Source organism: Ischnura elegans, chromosome 3, assembly GCF_921293095.1.
Source record: "Ischnura elegans chromosome 3, ioIscEleg1.1, whole genome shotgun sequence".
In the NCBI taxonomy this organism is placed as follows: Eukaryota; Metazoa; Arthropoda; class Insecta; order Odonata; family Coenagrionidae; genus Ischnura; species Ischnura elegans.
In genome coordinates, this window is record NC_060248.1 from 65,958,383 (window position 1) to 65,977,000 (window position 18,618).

At 36.7% G+C, this 18,618-nt stretch overlaps 1 protein-coding gene across 1 annotated transcript; it reads left to right on the forward strand.

The window, feature by feature from the left end:
- Positions 1–14: 14 nt before the first annotated feature.
- LOC124155958 (phospholipase A2 group XV-like) lies at positions 15–18,164 on the forward strand. The gene is made up of 8 exons (XM_046530195.1): positions 15–101; positions 187–374; positions 497–639; positions 721–952; positions 5,308–5,535; positions 12,970–13,144; positions 14,334–14,456; positions 16,461–18,164. The coding sequence occupies exons 2-8, from the start codon at positions 278–280 to the stop codon at positions 16,690–16,692; spliced, it is 1,230 nt and encodes a 409-aa protein (XP_046386151.1). The 5' UTR covers positions 15–101; positions 187–277; the 3' UTR covers positions 16,693–18,164.
- The last annotated feature ends 454 nt before the right edge of the window (positions 18,165–18,618 follow it).

Below are 18,618 nucleotides of genomic sequence, written 5' to 3' on the forward strand. Positions count from 1 at the left end.
TTTAAACAAACAATTTTCGGGATAGGTCGGAAAATTTCCGTTCCGAACCCAACATTTTCCTCATTTGGAGCATTATTTGAATGGAAGCAATCACTTCTGGAGTAATTTTCAATGTACACAAAAACAGGTTATATTGTGCGAGTTCAATGACGCTGATATCTGTTTTTCATTTTCTTATCATCGCAGGTCATGGTCATGAGATTTGTTGCGTCGCTGTTTGAACGTGATCGAAGTGTCGCTGAGACTGTATATGTTTGTGAAATTGTTGTAAAACAATATGTATAGACCATTTATTAAGCTTGTGATATTGGTAAATGTTTTTGGATTACTGACATGTAAGAGAGAAGCAGAAATAGGACATCCCGTCATTCTGGGTATGTTATAAATGTCGAAAATATCCCACTTAGTGAATCAGCTGTTCACGTAAACAGAGCTACAAAATCCCTTATCGCTTGAGGATAGAACCTTATTCATTGCATTTATGTTTGCATTATAGTTCCTGGAGATGGTGGAAGTCAATTGGAAGCTAAATTGAATAAATCTTCCGTTGTTCATTATCTATGCGCGAAAACTACGGACGATTATTTCGACTTGTGGCTAAACCTTGAGCTTTTAGTTCCGTTGGTCATTGATTGCTGGGTTTGTATAATTTCATTTGTTTAAAAAATTTTATTCCGCTATGATTCACGTATGATGTTATTTTAAACTTTTACATTACAGGTTGACAACATGAAACTTATTTATGATGAGAAAACGAGAACAACGTCCAATTCTCCCGGAGTGGACATTAGGGTTCCAGGATTCGGTAATACATCTACGGTTGAATGGCTGGACCCTAGTCAAGCGTCTCCCAGTGCATATTTCAAAATGATTGCCAATGAATTAGTGGGATTTGGCTATGAGCGAGGGACGTCTATCCGGGGCGCACCTTATGATTTTAGGAAAGGGCCTCGTAAGTTGGTTTGTTGCTTGCATTTAAAAAATACATGATATTCAAAGTACTTTGTCAAGAACCTTTTCTTCATATAGCCGTATGGTTTATGCACTTCTTCTAATTTCATCGTGCAGATGTCCTCCATTGGAAGTACACTGCCACAGATATTTGAACACAGTTGTTATTAACCTCCGTGTTTACTGCAGTGAAGAAATCCTGCGATATGTTTTGAGTGTAAGTTAGCGCAGAAAAACTTTCAGCGCAATGTTTCAAGTTTTTATTGAAAGAAGTTCGTAGTCGCTCCTTCCAATTTTGAACAGCTTCTCGCTTACAGTGGCTCAGCTTTCTGTCAAGGTTCTGCACTTACGTCTTATCATTTAGTATCTCATAATTTTTACCTCCTACTTCGTTGGTTAGCCAATGTCACTACTCCTCCATCCCTTTTCTTTGAGACCTTTTAACAGATAATGGAGTATGAAAGGTTTTTGAATAATATTCGGTGAAATTAATTCTTTTCTCTGTGAAATTTGGATATGCAACAACATACTGTGATCAAATGATCAAACAGATCTGTAGTTGCAACTAATAACTCAAATGGCAGCATGCTGCATTTGAGTTATTATTTACTGATAGTTTCATTGCATTTTTATGTACTTTCATTTTATGTATCAAGTAGCTGTCACATCAATCTTTTTTATTTACTGGAAATTTTATGTTAAATACCCTGATTGCTCTCTTTCTCTTCATTCTTCCCACAAGAGGTAATTTTTTAATTTACCTGAATATTTGTTCTGTATCTTTTTTGGGTGGAACTTATATTTAGAGTTCTCAACTGAACGATATTTTTCCCTGATCCTCTGCTCTTATGAATAGTTATTTTATTTCTTACCTGTTGTGGTTTATTTACCGGCCTTCTTTTTTCTAATTTTGGTCTCAAACAAGTGATGGGTGTGTGTTGGACTAAATAAGGGGTTGTAATCTTTTCATTTTACTGCCTGATTGTTTAAATACTTTTCTTTACACTTGTTCCAATCGTAGCTCTCTGCTCTAGTTATACTCTTTGCTCTTTCGTTAAGTGCTCCAACTGTAGTTTAGCAAAGTTAACCAATATTAGTATACTATGCGGTTTGATTTGGATAATTTAGCCTGGAACTATCCCTGGGATAAACTCTGCCATTATGATAATTTCTCATAGTGGAGGGGGTTAATGCCCTTCCCCTAGGACACCTCCTGTGGTTGTTTCATTTTAGGAATTTATGAGGGCTTCATTTTTGGGACTTGTTGAGAACAATGATTCCAATAAATTTGGTTTGAATATATCCATTAAGGCTTCCTTATAAATTATTGAAAAACTTGGTTGCATTTTTTTCTAAATCTTTATTTCCTGTTTCATAAAACATGAATTTATGCTTTGCTTCATAGTGCATCCGGCTCTCCCTTAAGTTAAAACCACTAGTTTCTTGCTATATGTGGACAAAAGTATTAGAATGTTTTTTTGTGATACTCTTTTATCTTTTTGTACATCTTTATTTATGGTGTTTAACTTTAGTCAGTAATCAAGGTGGAAGAAAACTTCATTGCATATGCTGTTAAACCATTTTATTGTGACAACTAAGCTATAGAAATTTTCGTTCCACGTATCATACAATAGGGTAGTTTCCTTCATCAAAGAAAATGAAAGGTATTGATTGCGATTTGTTGCCCACAATGAGTGCATTCATAATATAAAAATTCTTTGGTTTTAGAAATCCCAGTTTAGACAATTGTTAATGGCCAATTTTAACCTCATTTGAAAAACGCCAGATTGGTGCCCATGCAATGCCACTCCATGTGATGTCACAGGGACCTAGATGCTATATGAGTACATTGTCTGAGATTACCAATGCATGCATTTGGCACAGAGCTCAGGGAAACATCTCTTTATAATCACTTATTAAAATTGCCTATGGTCATAAATTTTCCTTCGTTTGATAGGGTATTATAATCCTTATTTAAGTCATGCACTACCTTCTAGCAGCCTGCATCGTAGCGGCGCTCATAGACTCGCACCAAGGTGGCCTCAAACAGCAGCAGCCAGAACCAGAATGACGTCACATGGGCTTTTCCTGGCATTCATACTTAGCCGTCGCGTTTTCGTTTGCTTGAAAATTTTCAATTTTCATTTAATCACGAAAAATAGATATTGTTGTTTAAAAATCTAAAAGCATGAAATACGTAGTCCAGGAGTAATAATCTTTCGATTTAGGCAATTAAAAAAATAGGAAACCACCCTATTATAACCAGAGATGGCCGTGTATATACCAGGTATATTTTTAGAAAGAAATTACTCCAAAAAGCTTTATTTCAACTTCAATGCACAAATAGTTCAGAAAAAATTTATTTTCAGTTCAAAATACTCTCTTGAAACAAATGATACAATCTACCTTGCCTGGTGAAATTTGAATTTTCATAACACTCATTAAAATGTATTAATATCCAGCTCCTATAATTGTGAATAAATTCCTCTAGTAATTCCACATCTACATGTATATTGAACTTGACCCTGGTTTCTTGTATCTGATGATGAAGTAACACGTCAAAACCTAGGTCTTGTCAAAAAATTTATTTTCACAAATTAGTGGCAATCCCATTCAAATTCATGCAGGTGCCAATTGGTGTGTGGTCACCAACGGGGATATTTCTAAAAAAAATTGTGTTTTTGATCTACATACATAAAAAAATTGGCCACTTTTGACCCACTGAGTTAATATACCAAGAACATTTTGCCATGTATACAATACTGAAAATGGCCTGTCTAGAAAGTTAGGGGTCAATTTTTAAATAGTGTTTATAATTTGATAAATAGTTAGCCTAAATTATTGAAAATGTCTTTACTTTGAAGCGATTTCTAAGTATTTGCTCTACTCTTATTAAGAAATAAGTTTTCCAATTTGATAGGGTGTATAATATAAATTTTACAAATTTTCAGGAGTCACAAAATTATATCAACTTTTACTATTTAGTTTGCAACCATGAAAATAACGATAGGTGTAATTGTTTTTTATTTATGCTGAGTTGGATTTCCCATCATTTTACTTACAAAATTTGAAAATAAATGCACTTGTTAGTGTCTACCCACCAATCACTATCCTAGCTTTTGCTTGTTATTTCTTATCTCACACAACTGTCCTCGTTTCTCTCATGTGCTGGTCAGTTAATATTTATATTACAGTGCAGACATTTTGATTTTTGTCGTTGAAATTACTTGTATTTGCAGTTTCAAGGTTGTGATTTTTGAGATTAGATGCATATGAGACTGGTGCCTTAATTTTCTTATTAGTACAAGTATTGTATGGTTTAATGTGCATTTTATAATCACATTGCCCATGGGTTCACTGAGCACCAGAAGGATGTGGGATTGGTAATTTTGGCCCACATGACATGTTCAGTCAGTTTTAAACTCCCTATTTCTTATTCAGTTTTTTATTTCATATTTGTTTAAGACTTAATATTTCTCAGTTGTTTAAGGGAAATTTTGCAAATTGAACTTTACCTTCAAGCATGGTTATGAATCATGTCAACCCATTTACTGGGACTGCATTGAAGTCAAGTTTTCTCTATGTTTTCTTTTCCACTACTACTCTTTTACACTTGTACCTCGTATGCATCGATGAATCTCTAAAGCATACAAAAAATGAGGACATTTGCCATATTTGCACAAAAGGTTTAGCTAAAGATTATTAACTTGGATTGATTTCATCCATTCATCTATGGGGAATATTGAATACATGGCTGAATTTGTGCTAAGCTAACCCAGCAGTAAATGGGGAAAATGAGTAGATTTATACCAGTGTTGTCAAAATTTCAGTGTTCAGGCATGAAAGAGTAGAGTGACCTGATGAATAAGTGAATATTAATAAATAATTCTGGCAAGTCAACTAGAAAGTAATGATTAATAAATATTTTTAATCTTGACTTTTATCAGTTATTTTTTCAGAAAAGTACTTTTTAATTATGTATTTACTTCGTCAACAATACATTTTAATCAGTTATTTTTTGGTAACTTTCTTGGTAACTTCAAATCTGTTGGGATTCTTCAATTGAGCACTGATATTTACGTGGAGCATTTAATAGATAAGCAGATATGGTTGCATAATACACTTATAATTTTAATTAAAATTCTTTGTCAGAAGCTATTCACCCTTATGTGGCTGCAAGAGGAAATCCTCTTATTTTAATATCCTTGAAATTCATTTTGAATATGTACTTTTTATATGCTTCCAAGGCATCTGCAGTTGTAAAATTGTCATTATTCATATGTGTTAAAGTTTCCTCCTAGTAGTTGATTGATTATGAAGTTTCTGGTATAACTTTTTGTTTTACTTTTCTTTCAGATGAGCAGACTGATTATTTTACCAGAATGAAATCTTTGGTGGAGGAGACATACAATGACAATGGGAAGAAGAGTGTTGTGCTTCTAACTCATAGTATGGGCGGGGTAATGGCACTAAGGTTTTTGCAACTACAAACTCAAACTTGGAAAGATAAATACATACGAGCTCTTGTCACCCTCGCTGCTCCATGGGGAGGTGCTGTAAAATCTCTTAAAGTTTTTGCTGTTGGTGAGTGTGGATACCATAAGGAGGTACTTATGAAAAAAAGCTTTAAATGAAAATCCTCATGTTCATTCTGTGCTAAGAATGCGAGATTTAGTCCATTAAGGTGGTGTGAGAGTCAAACAAAAGTTGGAAAATTCCCTCCTGAGTGATGCCACTTTATAGCTGCTATGCTTTTAGCCCTCATTAATTTTTTGGGGAAATCTAATTGACCATCGGATTCCTGAGAAATTGTGACTGATTGATGATAGTTAAAGTGGTCATGTTAGTGAGCTGATAATGTTTCAAGAGGGTTGAAAAGCCCTGAAAATGGTAGTAGCCAAACTTTTTTTGGGGCAGGGATCCATTTGGAGAAGTGGGAACACAAAAATTTTGGAGTTTGAACCTCTTGACTCTCCTTCCCTGGCTATTTTCTTGTCCCCACTATAGCTCTCATTTGACTTTACGATTTTGGAAAATTGAGAATATGCTCTGTTGCAGGCTATACCCATCCTTAGGGAGTTCTTGGAGTGCTCACTCCCTGTAAATATAACTGCCATCATAAATGGCAAAAGGTGCTCAGAAGAGCCTCAAATTTATGAAGCGGAAAGGACCTAAATTTCCTAACTGTAAATGTGTGAGTTTTTCGACCATTGCTTTCTAGGTTGCAAGCATTAGTCTACTCTGTATCATGAAATTGTGCGGAAATCTTGAAATAGTGCAGAATTTCATCTTAGGGAGTTTGGAAGTGTTGATCTTTTTTTGGGCAACTATCCATGACACACATCCTTGTACTGAAATAGAGCTGTTAAAGGAAGACTTAGATTTTACCCTCTTCGATTTGATGTATCTTTTGATTATACACACCAATAAGTTCAGTCAATACTCCTTGCTTTAGGGTGTCTCTATGCTAAATACTGAATTTACATATGTACTTTGATTTTTCAACACACATATTTAGGTATCTTATACCATTTAAAATCATGGTTTCATTATAGAGTACACTCCCGATTATCTGGGATAATGATGGGGAGAGACGACACGGATAACCCAAACTCACTTAAATATCTTGTAATGTTCATAATTTACGTAAAACGAACAATATATTATTATGTATGCAGTTATTCTGTTATTTTAGAGTGCATCCCGGACTCATTGAGACCATTCTTCGACAGTTCGCTATCTTTTTAGCGGCGATAACATGGTTTTACTCGTACTATCAATGCTCTATGTAAGGCCTGGTTTCGAAAACCACACATCCGTGGTTGTGTGAGAAAAGTGGTTTGCACAAATGTTTCAAAACCACTGCTTGACATTGGAAACTACACTGTCAGGCACCACGCCACATAGTCGCGTGTGGCACAAGTTGTCCAGGTTGCAACTGCTGCGGGAGGTGTATCTGTGATGGTGCATTGCGAAGCTTAGAAAACAGGAACATGGTACTCTCGTGAATGGAGCTAGCACGTGATCACTTTCGTTTTATTAAGGGGAATCTAACGGAAATGATAAGTGTGGTGTATCCTAGCATTAATGCAGTAATTCTGATGATTTTGTGTCCGATTTCATTTTTTATAAAGATCGCGGAAAAAACTGAGCGAGAGTGAAAATCATGAATGGATAATCTGCAACCCGGAAAAACTGCAGCCGGATAATCGGGAGTCTGCTGTAGTTGTATTGTGCGCCTATGTAGGCATTAGGAAAATTATTTTTGAAGCATTGCCATGTTTCAAAAGAAAATACTATTCACTCTTTTTTTTATGCTGCTAGTACTGCTTGTGCAGGTGTAGTGTTTATGTGATTTACGTCTAATAAGTTAATTACCATACAACTGTACAGTCAATGAGGCATTGTGTCAATTAGAAAACTGAAGAAATTGGGATCAATATCCCAGGAAGATACATCAGCAAAAGTTTCAAGGTAATTGCTTCACAGTTCTTATGTCAGTCAACTATGTACCTCGATCTATTGGTTTTCAGGAGGATGAACGGGAAAAAAACAATGAATGCTGGAATTTTTGGCCAGGTTGCCTATGTCCCAGGAAACAGGATTTTGGCGAGTAATAATGATATTCATTAACCCTCATATGGATTCTCTGCGCCTTAGCGGCGCTCGTGGTTTTAAAAGTGGTGTAAAAATTTTCCTTTCCAATGGCTCATTCTGAAATTTTCAGTAGTCTATTTTTTCTGCCTTCTTCGTCTACGTATAAAATTTTGTTAGCATAGTGTTGATAGTTTACATTTTATTGGCCTCTAATGGAAAAAGTTACGTCGTTGGATTTTCGGCGCCGCTGCGGCGCTCAGTATTTCCTCGTCGCTACGTCATTGACTGCACTCCCAATGTTAATGTCAAATCATTTATGTTTCGTATGAAATGCTATAATATATTTATTATCATATTATTTATATTTTTAAACATTATAAACAAAATGAAATTGTTAAACAAAAGGAAAATTTTACCATACCTATTTTGCTTTCTATTACAGCTAAAAATCAAAATATTTGCCTCAATATGATGTTCATTGACAAAACTTCATCTTTTTACAAAATTATTCATAAAAACTTATGGCTAGTCAAAGTTGTTTTCTCATGGGCGGCCGACTTAGTTTTGCTTGGACCGAGAATTTCCTCATCGTTACGTCAGGGTCTGCACTTTCAACGCTAATGTCAAAGCAATAATGTTTCATATGAAATGCTATAATCTATTTTAATCCTATAATTTAATTTTTAACTTATAAACCAAGTGAAATTGTTTAACAAAAGGAAAATATTACAATACCAATTGTGGTTTCTCTTTTAGCTAAGAATCATTACGTTTGCTTCGTTATAATGTTCATTGACAAAACTTCATCTTTTTGCGAGAATTATTCATAGAAACTCATGGCTATTCAAAGTTGTTTTTCCATGGCTTCCGACTTAGTTTTGCTTGGGCACCTTCTCCGCTCCGCGTCCATGTTACTGCCGTGGTGATAGTCAGCTTTGGGTAAATACTAGAGTGACTCTGTTTAGAAGTACTCCAAGCAGCAATTCTAAGAAAAATTTAACACAATGCATTATCCGAATTCGTAGAATAATGCTTCCTCACCGTTGTGTGAATATTTCTCGCTGAATGAGTAACTGTAACTTACCAAGAGATTCAGAAGTTTCACCGACTACCGTGAAGAACACATCGCACAGTTATTGTTATATGTCTTGTACTTTTCATTCGAAAAAAATCCCTTTGCGGCTACGATAGTGTATACAAAATTGCTGGCGTTTATATAGCTACTGATGACGTGACAGTTTACCATTGAGGTGAAATCAAGATAACTACCCAACTAATTTCGTGATAGAAAATAATTTCTCTTTCCTGACGATGAGTTTAGACTTTACATGGTAAAAATCGTTTCATTATGAATAGATGAAAAGACAATTTACCATGAGGTGAAAATTTGTAAACATATATCTCGTTTCTATGTGTACTGAAATGTACAGATGTTTTATGCATTGGGGGTGTTACTAACGTAAAGGGATGAGTGAGAAGGAGAAAGGAGAAGGAATGCCAGGAGGTTGTTTTGAGGTAAAGGGGCGGTAGTGTGTAGACTGCCAAGGATCGGGGAATGCCCAGATCGTTAGGACAGGTAGGAGTAGAAAATCCTTATCGCAAAAAAGGTTGGGAGTGCAAGGAGGCAATTAGATACAAAAGCCTGCTTTTTCTTCATCCTTCTAACGCTGCATGAAGGACAGGGAACAAAAGCCTTGTCAAAACGCCCCGCGGTGGCCCTCCCTTCATTCCAAGAAGGTCCAGCTCGGTGGGTCATTAGGGTGGTGAGAAGTTCAATCAAGTTTTGTGGGAGGGGGTAAGAAGGTGGTGAATGACGAATAAGGGAGCTTAGTGGGAAAGTATGGAGAGTCTCAATGTTTGGGTCAGTGAAACGCTAAGAAAGGAAACGGAAAGAAAATGTAAGGGAAGTCCTTCCAAAGTGAGGGTATTTTTGTCACCCCAGAGCATTCTTTCAACAGTTTCTCACGCAGGGCTGGACGAAAGAAATAAGGCAGCTGCACCTTCTCCCCTACCACCAATAACACATACTTCTAAGAATTTATTATTTTTGGACTTCCCACCAATCCAGGAGTAAAACCTAATCTTATGCACTCCCACGCAAAACATTTACCCGTCCATATCTAAGGAAACCTTTCGCTTGGGCTACACGTCCGCAGTGGGGGAATGGGGCTCCGAGGTAGGAAATGAGTACCGACTCTTCTAGCTCCATCTCCAAAGAAGCGTTGAGTTCTTTGACACGCCGCTTATCATCCCATATTATTTATATTTCAAAAGCCATAAGACTTGATTTTTTTAATTTCAGGACATAAGCTCCCAGAATATTCGTAAGATTTGTCTTGATCGCCAAAATCTTGTAAAAATCACGAAAGTTACACTCGTCTCTTCACACTTAACCTACATCTGTTCCATTATTAACGTTTAATAACTTATCCTTCTATATACACTGCAAAGATATAACATATGGGTGGACGCATTGAAGCAAAATTATGTCATATGGGCATAAACGAATTTTATTTGGTCATCATTTTTAGCATTTAGATACATAAAATTATAAACAATATAAACATTAAAAAGCGGATTTTTCCGAGCTCTGCATATCAGAAAAATATTTCAAACAACAATTACTCACGAAATTAAAACTTTCACTCAAAAATAACATACAAAGGGAACTGAAATAAAGAGCATTACGGCAAGAAATGGAAAAGAATGCAGCGTTCAATTTTTTTTGTTATTACTTCAAAAATAAGGGTTTAAATCTAGCAAAACACGGTAAGAAATAAAGATAATAGATGTATTTACCATTATCAATCAAAAAATTTGTAAATTCAGGCTAACTTTGAAAGATAATAGCAAAAAATGACGCGGCGCCGCTGCGGCGCCGAGAATCCAACGACGTAACTAATTTTGTAAATCCATATGAGGGTTAAAGCAGGGATTCCCAACCTGGGGGGCGCGCCGCCCTGGGGGGGCGTGGAGAAAGTCCAGGGGGGGGGGCGTGACACCCAAATGAAATAAATAAAAAAAATACAAAAATAATTTCCTCAGATCTTTGAAATAGTTTCAGAGAAAGCTATTCAGATGTACTTGCCTTTTTCAACAACATATGAAAAAGCGTTTTCAACTCTTGTGGCATTCAAAACCAACTACCGCAACAAACTTGATGTCGAAAGTGACCTACGCTGTGCTTTGTCTGAAACTCAACCCAGGATCTGTCAACTTATCCAGAACATGCAAGCGCACCCATCTCACTAAATTACATTTTATGTTTTGTTTTTGTAAGTCGGTAGGCCTATTGTTTCACCTTCCTTAAATTAAAAATGTATCTGTGCTACAATGTTAAATTTTGTATCAGTAATTATGTTCGTTTTTCATGTAATACTTGTTTTAATTTTCATCATACGTACAATTATTGAATCTTCCCATTCTGCGTTACCGCATTCAACAGTGAACAAAAAAATCTACCTACTCACCATATCAAGTAGGCACATACTTGTACGAGCACAAGTACTTGTACAAGTAGGAGTTGGTATGTACGGCACCGTGGAAATAGGGTATTGCAAAATGGAAAGCTAATATGTGTAGCGAGGGGGGGGGGGAGGGCGTGGTACAAAAAAGTTTGGCAACCCACGCATTAAAAGATTCAAACAAAATTTTATCTGATTACTGGAATATTATTATTTATCAAAACGCTTAGGTCATATGGTTGATTTGACTAATATCTCTTTCAAATATCCTAAAGGAACATGCCACCTCATTAAAAAATGTTTGGATCCACTGGGTATTTGCTCTGCTATTATGGATTTCTGTCTGATGTAAAAATTCTTATCCATCAAACGCTATGCTAGCGAATCTTGGGAAATGCGCTAATGTTACTATCCCATGGCATTGAGCTTCTCCCTGTGGTAGTTCCATCTCTTGGGGAAGATTCAAACTATGTGCCTGTCGTTTGTAACGTTCACCCTGAAAACTCCACTGGGCTTGCCTTAACCGGCCGGTTCCACGGTGACTCACTCTCCCATTTCCCCGTATTCCCTTCGCTGGGTGTGCAGAGTCATGGTTCAGGCAACCACCCCTCCCCTTCCCAAATAATCCTTCCCCTACCTACACACCCACCTCCCACCAAAACCCCCCTCCCCTCCTGGATAGGTCGGTGGGCTGGCCGGGAGAGCCCAGGTAACCATGCGTTAGCCAGGAAGCGAGTCTAGGTGAGAGAGGCGAGCGAACACGCGTGTGTGAGGACAGGGAGACGGAGGACAGACAGAGAGAGAGTAGACAGGAGACCGGTCGACAGTGGTCGACTCAGAGAGTGTCCAGCCTATGTGTAGAGAAAGCGCCCGAAGGATATTAAGCCGTGTCTCCCGACGCTCTTCGGTAAGTGGATCAGCCTCATTTTTGCAAGTGCACAGCATTGGGTGCAATTAACTGGTTTCTGGCCGGTTGCTAAGACATGAGTCGATCCTATCTCTTGTTCTCTCCAGGGCAAGTACTCTGGGGCTGTGGACACCACTCAGGTGATTTCCTGGATATACGTAGCTGAGATTCGGCTGCCTTTTGGCAGATATGAGCCGAGATCCAGCATTCTCCTGTCTCAGAGATTCGGCTGCCTTTTGGTAGATATGAGCCGAGATCCAGCATTCTCCTGTCTCGAATCTTCAAGTTTGGTACCAGAAGAAAAGACAATATTCTCATGGTATCTTGTATGTATGTTGCACTGTAATTTACTGGTATTTATTTAAAAGGAAATTTTTATGTTTGTTAAATTGTGCAATAAATTAATTGCCATGTTAAGTGTGACAAATTGTGTGAAGCCTCCCTTCAGTGCTGTCCATAGGAAGGCAACTTTGGTTGCCTGGCGCCCATAAAATTGAAATTCCTATGAGGTTAGCCCACGACTCAAGAGATCGGAGCCTGCCGAGAGCTGCCGGGTATTAGCTATGGTAGGCGGTCCCATCGGATCATAGGCCGAGGGAAGGCGTGACACGTTATTAGCCATAAATGACACATTGTATATATTTTGTCTCATTTTCGTCAAATGATGGATGCAGGAAAATTATAAGTCAGGACTGTGATATTGAAATGATCAATGCTGGAAAATGATACTTTGAGGAACGATAGATGTGGGAAAAAATTACATTCTGTATGGAACTTTATTTGGGACCAGGAACAGCAAACGATGAATGCGGGTAATTGATCAATGCTGGAACGACAAATCGGGGTTCCACGGTATTTTATGAAAAAATGTTGGCTATGGCCTCATTTTGAATCTATCAGACTCACATTCTTATATGGCCTCACTTAAACTCACATTCATGCCAGAATTTTGAAAACATATAATGGAGACGGAGGGCTATGAAATATGTGTCATTGAATGAATGCTAACTCATCAATTCAAAATAATTGTTCTTTATGATTTTTTCACAGGTGACAATTTAGGAGTTTTTGTTGTACGGGAAGGAGTTTTAAGGGAAGAGCAGCGTTCATCACCTAGTCTAGCCTGGTTGTTGCCATCTACTAATTTTTGGAAACATGATGAAGTCCTTGTTACAACTGCTGATGCAAAAAATTATACTGTCCAAGACTTCGAAGAATTCTTCAGGTAGCCTAGGAAGAATATAATTTTTTGTTTGTAACACCGTTGTAAAAATATTATTTAATCTTTGACTTCTATATTTTGTTTGAAATTGCACAAAATTCAACTGAAAATTTGCAAAATGAGTATAGATATGTGAACTTCTAATTTACAATTTGACCCTAATTTAAAAATTCTTTCCTTGAATATCGGATTTTGGTACTAGGATGTAAAATTAATTACTTGTTTGCATAACCTCCTGTTTTTGATTTATAAAGTATGTACCTATTCCACTAAATTGATAATTTCCTCTATCTTACCAAGGAAAGTTGTTTGCTGATGTTGGCTGAAGCCAAATCATTATTTTTTATTATATTCATATTTTATATTCGTGAACCCTTCTAATGCCAATACTATTCTCTTCATGATGCACATACTGTTGTCCAGGTTTCTTCTGTGCTCCTCAAATTGTGAAATTTTTCTACTTACACTTTCTACTTTTGTATAAAACCTCTAATTTCTTGCTCTTGATAGTTAACTAAGTAAGACTTCAGTCGTCTTTGATCTCAAATTCATATTTCTCTCATAAATTACATAATATATTCACCTTGTCCTGCTAATATTAAGCTAATTGACTAAATGATGCTGATTGGTCACAAATCTTACCTATTTGAACATCAACCCTTTAACTCAGGCATCTACCTCATTCCAAGTATGTACCCTTTACCATTTGCTCTGCTTATGTGTTTGGTAAACAACGAGGGGGAGAGTTGACAGCCTTTTCGCATTTTTTCCAAATGCTTGTCCTCCCTGATTGTCCATCGGCTACCGTCTACTGTCAGTTGCGCAATTCAACGAGTGATCAATTGAGCAAAGGAAAATCAAGGCTCTAATAAATTTTTATAACAACTCATGTCATTTCTAGGCTCTCAAAGATGGTGACATTTTTTTTTTTTTTTACTTTTTACCATCAACTTTTCCTAAAAGTGTGGTGTAAAATATCATTATTTTATGTTAGCTTAATACTGCATTGCATTCTGACAATTGGATACATTTTCTTAAGTAATGTAATATCAAAACATATTTTGAGTGGAGAAATAGAAGTATCTTTTGAGGGTGCTTCATTTTTAATCATTGAAAACTGAGATAGTTTGCCTTATATACTTCACCTTTGAAGTCATTGATACTATTTCTAATGGTCATTTCCTTGTATCAGGGACATAGACTACAAAACAGGATGGGAGATGCGGAAGGACGTTTTGTCAATTGCAAATGATTTCACCTTTCCCGGTGTTGAGATCCATTGCCTTCATGGATATGGAGTTAACACTGTTGATAGGTATGTATGACTGGATATATATTTTAATTTTGTTCTGATTGTGTTAATGAATATGCCCTATTGATATGGTTAGCACATCTTGCATTATCTGCTCAGAAGGAACGGTCATATGCAAGGTTCTAGTGATAATATCAAAGCGTAGACTTGTGGTAGTGTTACATGATTGGAATCGGTGAGTCATGAGCAGGGCCGGTAAGCAAAGCAAAAGGGGGTACCTAAGTGCTCAGTCCTATACATGCAAAATTGGTTTTTAAGCTCTAAAAATATCACATTCAATACATAAGAGCAAGTACTGTATAAGTTCACTCTGATGTATCAGTCTCGACCTTTATTCCTAAAGTATTTGCATTTATGTATTTTAAAATTTATCCTAAGAGAATCCTCTCAGTTTGAGAAGGGGGGCAGAAAATTATTTGCTTGCACTTGAAAAATGTCCAGAACCGGCCCTGGTCATGAGATGGTAAAAGGAATAAGCTAGGTTAAAGGAATTTGATTCTGGCTGGTATATGAGTTACTATGTGCTGAATCACTTTAGTATTCAGTTAGGAGACAAAAAGGACAGTGCTTGAAGGGTGAGTTTATTGAGAATCCAGGAGAAAGCAAAGACGAAGTTTTGGAAAAATAGATCTCCTGTGATGGGATAGAAGTAAGGAGATGTGGAGGCTTGAGAAAAGTTTCTGAAACCATAGATACCCCTTAAGAATGTTTGAAATAAGTGACAAATCATCTTTAAGTATGTATTGACTGAGCCAGTGTAGCTCTTTCATTTATCTTATCGCCACAGGCGGAGAGTCACCCAGTCTCTGGCTGTGGCGCTGTGCACACAATTTGGACTGCTTGCTGCATCATGTGCTCAGCAGTCCAATACCACCTTGTCCAATATTATCCTCAAATATCCTCAGAGGAGAATGTCACCTTGGTAGCATAACCAGCTAAAGCACTCAACTAGAAATCTGGGTTCGAATCCCTGTCAATGCGAATGATTTTTTTCTCTGTGGATTTTTCACACAATTCTAATACAGTAAAACGTCTTTATATCATAATGGATGGGACCAAAATTTGGGCAATTTGATGTACGGAGGTTCACTACGGAGAGGAGAGCACCATTTTTTCATATTATTCAGAAATGGAAGTTACTACTGTCTTTTAAACCATAATATATTGTAAACAAGCCACCATGTTGTTTGTTTAAATAATTTAAAATTAACAATGGTAGTGAGGAGGCAAGAATGGTGGTGAAGGACCCGAAAAAGAAAAACGAGGTAGTCGTGTATGGGGAGAAGGAAGAGAGAGACGTGCTATAAAAAAAAAGATCGGGAGAAAAGCTAAGGTAGTGGTGTATTAAGAGACCGGAGGAAGAGGTACGGCAGAACTCAAGATCGGCAGAAAGAAGAAAAGGATGCAGAGAAATAGGAGGTGCCTACGAGAGAGAAAGAGACCGGAGGAAGGGGATACAGCAGAACTCAAGATTCCCACTGGTGCAGGTCATGGCAGTGGCTCAGTGAGTGGTAGTACGGGTAGTAAAAATGGGATTGTAATAGTCATGGCGGCTTGTTGATGTTTTTTTGCTTATGAGTTTTAAATTATAAAATTTCTTTATAAAGTGTAACAAAATTATTTGTTAAGAAAGAGAAGGAAAATAAATTAAAACGTTGCATTTTGGCGCCCCACGTTGGGCACCAATATGTTACGTTTATTTAATTTTCCTTCTCTAACTTAACAAATATTGTTATTACACTGTATAACACGTTTTATAATTTGAAACTTGGGAGCAAAAACACATCCACAAGCCATGATTATTTCAATCCAACCCTCCTTTACACTCCATCCCGAGCCGTACACAGCAATTGCCTCCCTCCACCTCGATTGTTAATTTAATTTATATGTTTAAACAAACAACATGGCGGTTTGTTTACATGCTTCATTCAGATAGTGTGTTTAGTCGGTACTATAACAGTTGGTGAATTACGCACTAATTATTTTCAACTCTTACCTCTCTCACAGGTTAGACTACGGAATTGGAAAGTTTCCTGATGGTTATCCCAATTTAATTTATGGCGATGGAGATGGTACTGTGAACAGGAGAAGTCTGGAAGGCTGTACATTGTGGCAGCAGAAAAACAAGGTGTACCATCAGCCTCTCCCTGATGTTTCTCATATGAATATCCTGACTGATGATCGGGTAATCCAATACCTCAGATCACTGTTGGTAGGTAAAGGAAGGAAAATCAAGTGATGTTCTTGATGTATATTTTCATAATTTAGTCATAGTGGCTGTGAGATATTGATATTTGACAATTCCTGTATTGATACCCACCTATCCCTTGATAATGTCTATGTTTGATATGCAAATAGCATTTGGCTTTTGCCAAAATGATGAATATATTTTGAAAGATATCTAAGCACGAAGTTATTAAATTTTGGAAGCTCATTAATATTATTTGGAATTAGCGGGTGAAAGGGTTGGATATCCAATTGGAATTGGAAGGGTTTTGATATCCAATATGATGAGGGTCTTATGGTGGCAAAATTATTTTTTCACTCGAAATGAATTTGTAATGGAATGTTGTAAGGTGTCTTAGTACATATTTTGTTATTTAATTTATAGATTGATAGTCATTTGATTCAGCTCACAATATTGGGGCAGCTCAGATTAACTTTATTAAATGCATCTTCTCATGTTTTAAGGCGATAAAAGTTAAATGTGAATAACAGCCCTGATTATTGTACAAGCATAACTGAGCTGTATTACAAATTATTTCTTCTTTTGAGCATAACTAAGAAATAAGTCCATTGGGACAAGACTTGTTACAGCACGGAGATGTATGAAATCTTCTTCACCATCTTCTTTTTTATAAATCGAAACCACGGAGAAACTAGTTATTTCAGGATGATTTGTGTAACCAAAAATATTATTATTATGAATGTAACTCTGTGTTTCCTCTATGTTTACATGGAAAGTCTGTGAATTAAGGTAGGGTGCTTCTCTACTGTTGGAATCTTCGATTTTTGCAGTAATCATTTAAAATTTTGCTCCAATACATATTTAGGTTTCATCCTGAAACTTGCCATTATTGAATAAATACATTCTGAAAATCCATTACCAAGTAATGTGGGGCAAAATAACTCGCACGGTCAAGTAAGGAAAATGATGTGGGGAAAATAAATGGTCCAAGTAAATCTATGGAGAAACTAAACAGTGGTTGAACATGCCCTTATGTTAAAAAATGTGTGTACCTTGATCATACAGCAACTATAAGAGATTATGTGTTTTGACCAAGTGTAAAGTGTTATTAAGTACAGATGATAAATGTAAAACTTGAAATTTGCATTAGTAGCCAAGGTCAGTCTTTTATAAGTAATTCTCTCATTGGAGCCTTATTGCTCCTGGAAATGTAAATTTGAAATACCTCTGTAATTGCTTAGTTTATTTTTGTTTCAATACCAGGTCTGTTGCCTACTGTCTATAATTTTGGTATGAATGATCTTACTGAAGGAAAACCTTCATGAAATGATTGGAAATAGCAGTTTGAAAAATGTTTTCATATTAGAGATATGGTGAAATATGAGTATTCTTCTGACTTGCTAAGACAGTATAGTCACTGCTCTTAATACATTTGTGTTCAAAGAAATATGTTCATATTTTCACTAGTGCTTCCATGTGTGTGATATATTTTATAAGCTGAATAAAGTTTATTTTGAATTTTATTGCTAGTGCTTCAAGATGTTGATAGACCAAGGGAGTGGTTAATCAACCTCTGGGATGGGTGAAATGCAATTTTGGGAATTTCTAATCCGTTGAGCAAATACCGTATATGTCTGAATATAGTCCCCCCTTTTTTTCCAAAAATGCCTGTGGTAAAAGTAAAGGGGGGGGGGCTATATTCAAATGCATTTTTTTAATTTTCCCAAAACTGAAGCCTCTAAATTAGGGGGGGGGGGACTATATTCGGAGAAATACGGTACAGTGGAACCCCGATTTATCGTTCCCGCATTCATCGTTTTCCCGCATTCATCGTTCGCCGCTCCTGGTCCCAAATTAAGTTCCATAAAGACAATGTAATTTTTTCCCGCATCTATTGTTCCCCGAAATATCGTTTTCCCGCATTGATCGTTTGAAGATCGCGGTCCCGTCGAATAATTTTCCCGCATTCATCGTTTG